Below are 8,896 nucleotides of genomic sequence, written 5' to 3'. Positions count from 1 at the left end.
TTCGGATGCTAAACGTCGAATCGAGGCCTGATAACACGCGAGGTTCCTATGTAAAATGAAATGGCATACAAATATATCTAATTAGATTCACAAACTCTAATTAGATATGAAGTTACACTCCAACGAACGAAAACACCTCAAAACGGGTGTTTGGAGTGACCCGGGTAACATCTACGGACGGGAATTGAAGCGAGGGACTTGGGATTTGAGTTTACTCCCCAAGAGTAAACTCCCTAATGAATTTACGGCCTAAACACTACCCACACATGAGTTGACGGCCGTGAACTCATGTTGGCAAGGATTATGGAGCTTAATGGGTCACAAATGGCTATTATCACTTGGAAATGCTTGGAATAATTTTACCTAAGGCTTGGAATGAATTAAAATCACCAAATACAACACTTAAGGGAGTTTACGGCCTTGGCATGGGGCCTATGGCCGTAAACTCTCATATTCCCTTGAATAATTGATTTTAAGGTCCCAAAGTTAATCACATGTGATTCTAAAAATTCCTACAAGCCTTAAAATGATTTTTGGGCACAATAAGACATGCTTTTAGGAGTTTACGGCCATGGAGCATCTTCTATGTCCGTAAACTCTCAAATGAAGATTTTTGATGTGTTTAAGGCCCTTAAACTATTTTCGGTTGGTTCTATGATTTATTCCAAGGCTCTTGGTGGTGTTGGATGGCTTTCTAACACCTTAAAAATGAGTTTACACCCATGATTGAGGAGTTTAAAGCCCAAGCACATGCCTTGGCCGTAAACTCATACAAACCCCTCAAAATTCATGTCTAAGGTGTTCTAGGTCCATAACCAATATTCTAAAAGTCGTATCTAAGTCTTGTTTGAGCCATGGAAGGGTTTAAGGGCTTAAAAACCCTTTAAATATGGGTTTACGGCCTAAGCACCTACCAAGGCCGTAAACTCATATATAAGGCTCTAAATCATGGTTTGAGGCATTCTAATTCCATTTCATAAAGTCATCTAGCCATATTCAAGGTCTAATTGTGGTTTGGAAGGGTTTTGTTGCTCCAAAAACCCCATTTATATGAGTTTACGGCCTAGGACTGTTCTAGGGCCGTAAACTCATGATAATGGTCCTAATCCATGGTTTAAACTCGAATTTGAAGGCTCAATATGATGCAAAATGAGTATAGGAAGGTACCTTGAAGATTTGAGACCTTAAACTTGAGATTTGGACCTTTAATTCTAGTTTGAGGAGAGAGGTTGGAGTGAAAGTTGTAGAATGGATCAAAAGCTTCAAAATGAAGACTTGGATCACTTTAAATAGTGTCCAGGTTCGGGACACGGTAGAATTCTACCCGATACCGGCGTTAGACGGGGCTTTTGGTCGCACCCGGCCAATTTGCCGTAACCCGATATGGTTGATTCTAGAAATGTTCCGATCATTAATATGAGGCGTTAGAATGAGTTCTAAGGGTATTAAGACACTTATTAAGTCATAAAATAAAATATACATTAATGACTTAATAAAATGTCGGAATCGGAAACGAAATCGGAAACGGCGATTGGATGATCGGAACGAGTCGCGAGAAGGGTTACATTTAGGGATATGAATTTCGGGTTGTTACACCTTTGGAGGGAGATTGAAGCATTGGAAGTTGCCTTTTATGGAAGAAACTTGAACATCAAAAAGGGCTTGCATCAAGGGAGTGGTGTAGATCCAGAATCTACTTCAGTTTAGGCACATCTTGGAGGTAATAAGCTGTTACCATCACTCTTTTGCATCTAGATCTATTCATGAAAGAGATTTGGGGCCATTTTGGGTATGTTTGAGACGTATTTCAGGTTTGGAGTTTAGATCTGAGGTTGCTACTTCATATCTAGTCTTGTGTTGGTCCAGAATGTCATAAAGCATCAGTTAGTGAGCTGATGGTAAAGCCCCTTTGTCCAAAACCCAATCCCTAGAGTGATTTATACCTTTAACTCCTTGGTTTCACATAAAGTTTGCAACTTTATGTAGGGGTTATGCCCTAGAAGAGTGGATCTACAATTTGGAGCCCCTGCATGGCTCGAAAAGCCTCTGTATGGACGAAGGACTGAAGGGACTCGGCAAGTCACATGGGTGGACTCGGCGAGTCATATGAAGATGGGCATGGACTCAATGAGTTGGAAGAACAACTCGGCGAGTCTGTTGAAGATTGCCTTGGACTCGGCGAGTCTATTCTTGGACTCAACGAGTCAGGTCGCAGAACCCCAACCTCTTGTGGTTAAACTTCGGACCAGTGAGTCGGTTGGCGACTCAGTGAGTTGGATAGGATGGAATTCAGTGATCGTTGAACTCGACGAGTCTTGGGGCGACTCGGCGAGTTAAGTCGTGTTATGGGAGTTTTCTGAGTATAAGAACTCGACGAGTCGACGGGTGGACTCGGCGAGTAAAGTCAATCAGGAAGGTTGACTTTGGCAAGGACTTTGACTTTGACCTGTTTGACCTTCAGGGGTGTTATGTATTTTGGATATTTATGTCGTGGTCCATTGATGGCACCAGGTGTTGGAGTTTGGAGCAGTGCTTCGGGCCAGTGCTTTCATGGTTCGGTTCAGCAGTTACAAGGTAAGTTATCCTCACTATATCAATAGGGTCTAAGGCACCAAGGCCGGCCCTTTTAGTTGTTATCTTGGTTACAATATGCTACATGTGGTTATGATATGTTAGATCGGTATCTGGATAGAAAGTATGTTGTCATGCTCTTATGATCCGTTAGAATTGGTATGATAGTGACCTGGTTAAGTCGGTGTTTTGGTTATGAGAGATTACTATGATCGATGATCTGTGAGATAGTTATATCTGATATTTATACGTGTACTGTTTGATGTGCTTATTGATCTGATTAGATCGGCGTCCTGGTAATTAGGACAATATTATGTTAGTGACCTGGTTGCGGTCGGTATCCTGGTATATAGGATGATGCTATGTTAGTGACCAGTTAGGTCGGTATCCTGGTTAGGATGTTGTTATGCTTTATGATCTGTTAGATCGATTTGTTTGTCTATGGGTTGTTATGTGATTACCTGTTATATGTGCACATGGTTATTTGCTTGATGTTTGGATTGAGGCGGTCCTGTTTTGTGCTGAAGGCCAACATACCCTACAAGCGGTCCGGATAGATTTTAGGCCCGTATGGCGGCCCAGTCATAACGAAGGCTCGGGATAGATCCAAATAGACTGAAGGCCCGGTGCGGGCGGTCCAGTCATACTGTAGACTCAGAGAGTGGACCAGGTGGACTGAAGGCCTGTTGAGGGCGGACCAGTCACACTGCAGACTTGAGAGGCATGGTTATTCTGTATTGTGATGTGATATGATATGATTATGGTTGTATGTGGTTGGTATTATGGGGGAAACTCACTAAGCTTTCGGGCTTACAGTTTCAGTTTATTGTTTCAGGTACATCAGGAGATCGTGGCAATGCAAAGGCGTGATCATACCGCTCCTCATATTTCATGATTTTGTGATTTGGTTATGGGGATATTCTGATGTTTAAACTATTTTGAAAACAAGTTGTATAACTTAATGGTTTTGAATGGGTTAAAATGTTTTAAATTTGCTTGAATTTTATGGGTGTTACAAATTTCTTTTTATTTTTCATAAAAACGATTTAGAGTGTTACATATCACTTATGAAAGTGTAACTTTTGGTATATTCACCTTTTACAATGTGAGTTTTATGCAGAAAAGTCCAATTATTTTGGGATAATTTTTTTATAAAGTCTTAAAAGTTTTTTTAACAGAAAAGTCTCATTATTGGGAAAATCACATAATTTGTAATTTCCTGTTAAAATATTAAAAAATGACTTTTTCGTTAATTTAGGTAAAATGTTAAATAATCGGGAATTTTCCATTAAAAAAAAAACTTTTAGGACTTTATTAAAAAATTTAAAAAATAATGAGACTTTTTTGCATAAAACCTTTTATAATGGAGATGTATTTATACTGCAAATATTATTATTCATAATCTACATATAATTGTAACTAGGTAGAAATTTTACAAATTTACCATGCACCAATTATTATGTCATCCACCAATTATATATATATATATATATGAGACAGGTCTAATTTTGTGAGACCGCGAGACCATTATTTTTTAGTGAAGTATTCTAATATATTGTTATTCAAAAAAATATAATATATGTAATATTCTAATATTCTAAAATAATATTTTTAACACATTTTACATTGAAATATTCTAAAAGCATATAGTGTTAGAATATTATACATATTATATTTTTACGATGAGTAGAATATTAAAATATTTTACTAGAAAAAACTGATCTCACGGTCCCATAAAATTAGACTCGTCTCAAATGAACCTCTATATATATATATATATATATATATATATATATATATATATATATATATATATATATATATATATATATATATATATGTGTGTGTGTATGTGTGTTTAAAGTTCTAAATAACAATGATGGTTTATAACTTTTTATATAAAAATGATGAGGTTTAATAAAACCTAAGTATTTTTTTTATCTTTTAAACTTTTGTAATATATATTATTTTGTCATTAAACATAAATAAGAAATACTAATATTAAGTAGTTGAAATTCTTTTTATATTAATTATGAAAGTTAATAAATAAATAAAAATTAATGTAATAAAATATAAATAATTTATCTTTAACCAAATTAACTTGATGACTATAATTAATCATCATTGAGTTAGCCTATCTCTTGTTGGAATCTAACACACTTTAATTTTAAGGTGAACTATCCTTTAAAAAAAATTAAGACCTTCAATTATAAGATAATATGGTTATAAAATAAATACATAAATAAATATATAAATTATAATAAAACCCTTGATTTTTCGATACATGGAATAGAAGATATATTATGAAGTCTATGATTATATACATGTATTATGACTAAGACCTTAGATCCAACTTATTACTCTTTAGTGCTCATGTGCTTCCATATCCTTTTCATTAATTGTAATAATGATGTTAAATCAATATATACATGACTAACTTTGAATGGGATGTTCTATTATTCTTACTTCTTTTAGTCAAAAAACAGTATAATTTCACCTTCATAAATCGTAACCGGTTTAGTATGAAGTATGAACACCCGAGTCACGTTTGCCACGGCTTGTTGGTGAATGGAGAGATGCTGCTGACCCGGTTGTCAAGACTCAAGAATATAATAATAAATAAAATAAAATAAAAAAATAAACGAGAGAAGGAAGACCAGTTGTTCTTGTTTTTCTTTCTTCGTCTTCTCTCCTCTCTTTGTTACTCTCTCTCTCTCTCTCTCTCTCTCTCTCTAGACTTTCATCGTCTTTTCGTCGGCGTCAAACCCACCAACGACAGCAACATTCCTCCTTATACTTATCTCCACCATTATCACAATCATCTTTTTACGCTTCTGTAATTATCATCGCAATCGCCAATTGAAAGAGCAAGAAGCAAAACCCTATTCACAATCTGTAAGTTCTTTATCGTGATAAGTTTACTTTGATGTTCATGGATCACTGTTTAATCTTTGGGTTTTTATCCTGCCGATAGTTTTTCCTTCGTTTGACTGTAAAGCATGCTGATTTTAGATGGTTTTCAGCTGTTCAAAGTCTTCGGCTTTTTGGGGTTTGTAGAGATACAATTTTGGCTGATTTTAATTTGGGGATTTTGTGTTTATGGAGTTAATTGATGTTCTGATGGTGTTGTTAGGAAATTAACTATTTGGAGGGTTGATTATTAGGGTTAACTGAAATGATAGTTAGGGTTTAATTGTCTTCTTCCTATAAGAAGTTTTTTTTTGTTAACGACTTTTGAAATCAAAATCCGTTAATGATCTTTGGTTTTAATTGAATCATTTGTGTCTTTCAGTGAGTTCATAGTTATGGTCAATTGATGTTTTAACGCCAAGAAGCAAAAATCCATCTTTTGGTAAAGATTTTTCAGCTATCTTAATTCTTATGTATGAAAAGCATTGGTTTCTGTATGCAAATGAATTGAACTACAAGTAGAACACCATTGTCCTTTGTGTTGTGATTATGAATTTGTATCAGGTGACTGGTGGTTTTTATATGTGTTATTAAAGCTTTTATAAATGATTCCTTCTATTTCTAATGTGAAACAATATAGGATTGATTTGATACCTGATTCTAAAGTTCTTTTTTCTGGAGTATTTGAAACAATCCGAATTTTCTATCAAAAAGTTATATTTATTTTGATTCGATTGGCTTCTTTGGAATCATAACATATACTAAAAGTTCTATTTCTGGAGTATTTGAAACAATGCAAATCTTAATTCAAGATATAATAGGATTCTTTAGAATCAAAATGTAAACAAATCCAATTCCATAATTTCAAATGTTTTGTGTCTGTATTAAAATTCTATTTCTGGAGTATTTGTAACAATCCAAATTTTTCTTCAAAAAGTTAATGCATTTCAATATGATCAGTTTCCTTAGAATCAAAACATATACAAGTTAAATTCTATTATTTCTAATTCAAACAAGTGTTAACGAATCATTACTTTTTATAATGCAACAAAAATTTGATGTTTTTGAAAGATAGCATTTTTAACACAACAATTGAAAATTCAATAACTGTGCTAAAGACATGTGACCATATATATATCGCGTAATTACCTCTCATTAGCAATGTTGTCTTTATTATTTTTCATGAAAAATTAAGGATCACACTTCACAAAGAAACAAATAATACAACTACTAATTGTTGTTTTCAGGCATCCCACTTGCAAAGATGAGAAAACCCTAGGGTCAACCTTATATCCCCCTGAAAAAGGTTTGATGATTATGAATACTTTCAAATACAATAAGGCTAAATGCTATAATCTGGTAGATTTTTCAAAGTATAATGTCTTAATAAGTTAAAAAGAAATCGAATACAATGTTGTAATAGAAAGAAATGAAAGTAGGATACAAACTAACTTATTCATGTGACTTATTTGTGTAGGGTATTTGGTTAAGAGGGGGTGTAATTTGACAATTGCCGCATGCTGAAGGGGCAAACTTGAAAAAATGTTGGAAGCTCCAAAGTTCACAGGCATGAATATGATGGGGTTAAACAACAACCACCATGATAATAATTTCATCGACCTCTCACAAGGCTTCTACCACAAACTCGGCGAAGGGTCAAACATGTCAATCGATAGTTTCAACAGCTTAAACATGAGTCAAAACGGAGGCTCAATCGCCATGTCACTCGACAACTCATCCGTGGGGTCCAACGAATCCCACACGCGTATCCTCAACCACCAAGGCCTCAAACCCACAAAAAATTACACAGACGCCCTTTCGGTCCACAAAGGCCGCGTCTCCCACGGGCTATCCGATGACGCCCTCGCAAGGGCACTTTTGGACACGCGGTTTCCAACCCAAGGACTTGAAAACTTCGATGAATGGACAATCGATCTTCGAAAACTCTCGATGGGTCCCGCATTCGCACAAGGCGCGTTTGGGAAGCTTTATAAAGGTAGTTACAATGGAGAAGATGTGGCGATTAAGTTATTGGAGAAACCGGAGAATGATGTGGAGAGAGGGTTGGTGATGGAACAACAATTTCAACAAGAGGTGATGATGCTTGCGAGGTTGAAACATGTGAATATTGTGAGGTTTATTGGGGCGTGTAGGAAGCCGAATGTGTGGTGTATTGTGACGGAGTATGCGAAAGGTGGTTCGGTTAGGCAGTTTTTGGCTAGGCGGCAGAATAGGGCGGTGGGGTTGAAACTCGCGGTGAAACAGGCGTTGGATGTCGCTAGAGGGATGGAGTATGTGCACGCGCTTGGGTTGATTCATCGCGATTTGAAAAGTGATAATTTGTTGATTTCGGCTGATAAAAGTATTAAGATTGCCGATTTTGGAGTTGCGAGGATTGAGGTGCAGACCGAAGGGATGACGCCCGAGACCGGCACCTACCGCTGGATGGCTCCGTAAGTCGCTCATCTAACTTTTTACTGGCAGACTAGCTGATAGCTGAAAAACTAGCTGATAGCTGAAAAGCTAGCCGCTGAAATACGTAAAATATCATATTTTAACCTAACTATCACTTATCATTGTAGAGCATTTCCTTGCATAAGTTTTGAGTATGAAAAGCTAGTCGTTAAAAAAAATGACGTTTGGTAAAACTAGCTGAAATATGTAAAATGTCATATTTTAACTTAACTATCACTCATCATTGTAGAGCATTTTCTTGTATAATTTTTGAGTATTTGAGTTGATACAGAATGAGTGAGTATAATGAGTTTGTAATTTTCAGGGAAATGATACAACACAGGCCATATACGCAAAAAGTAGATGTGTATAGCTTTGGGATTGTTCTGTGGGAACTGATAACTGGAATGCTGCCATTTCAAAACATGACGGCTGTACAGGCGGCATTTGCGGTGGTGAACAAAGGTGTCAGGCCGACCATCCCGCCGGACTGCCTGCCGGTGCTTGGAGAAATCATGGTCCGCTGCTGGGACGGGAACTCCGATGCCCGGCCGCCATTCACGGAGGTGGTCAGAATGCTTGAACATGCTGAAAATGATATCATGACAACTGTCAGAAAGGCGCGTTTCAGATGCTGCATAAGTCAACCGATGACCACTGATTGATGATGATGATGATGATGATGTGTTGTAAAGGTAAAGAAAATGAAATGAGAAAGAATGATGGTTTTTATTTATGTCATCTATGTGTATGTATTTGACTGTTTTCAGGGTAATTTCTTTCTTTTTTTAAGATAGGGTGAAAAAAAGGAAGAAAATTATGATGATATGGATTACTTACTATTACTACTGTTACTCCTACTTGTTTTTGTGGATTTTCTTTTTTCTCTTTGTTGAATGTTTATGGATTTGTGTTGATGAATTAGTAGTAATGAAGGAGATTTGTGTTGTATTTATTTGTA

At 36.2% G+C, this 8,896-nt stretch overlaps 1 protein-coding gene across 3 annotated transcripts; it reads left to right on the top strand.

The window, feature by feature from the left end:
• The first annotated feature begins 5,205 nt into the window (after positions 1-5,205).
• On the top strand, positions 5,206-8,896 carry LOC111885054 (serine/threonine-protein kinase STY13). Of its 3 annotated transcripts, XM_023881346.3 has the most exons (5): positions 5,206-5,466; positions 5,864-5,923; positions 6,729-6,787; positions 6,959-7,934; positions 8,261-8,896. In XM_023881346.3, the coding sequence occupies exons 4-5, from the start codon at positions 7,024-7,026 to the stop codon at positions 8,598-8,600; spliced, it is 1,251 nt and encodes a 416-aa protein (XP_023737114.1). In that variant the 5' UTR covers positions 5,206-5,466; positions 5,864-5,923; positions 6,729-6,787; positions 6,959-7,023; the 3' UTR covers positions 8,601-8,896. The 3 variants fall into 3 exon arrangements, with proteins under 3 accessions (XP_023737114.1, XP_052627430.1, XP_023737115.1); XM_052771470.1 differs by lacking the exon at positions 5,864-5,923 and having other exon boundaries at positions 6,729-6,785; positions 6,958-7,934; XM_023881347.3 differs by lacking the exons at positions 5,864-5,923; positions 6,729-6,787.

Source organism: Lactuca sativa, chromosome 5 (genome assembly GCF_002870075.4).
Source record: "Lactuca sativa cultivar Salinas chromosome 5, Lsat_Salinas_v11, whole genome shotgun sequence".
NCBI lineage: Eukaryota > Viridiplantae > Streptophyta > Magnoliopsida > Asterales > Asteraceae > Lactuca > Lactuca sativa.
Note: the sequence above shows the minus strand (reverse complement) of the source record. Positions and strands in the feature narration are given on the sequence as shown.

Bases quoted from the DNA above. Each gene is read 5' to 3' on its own strand.
- LOC111885054 (XM_023881347.3), top strand. From the start codon at position 7,024: ATGTTGGAAGCTCCAAAGTTCACAGGCATGAATATGATGGGGTTAAAC. The intron at 7,935-8,260 runs GTAAGTCGCTCA...TGTAATTTTCAG, and splicing joins ACCTACCGCTGGATGGCTCC to GGAAATGATACAACACAGGC.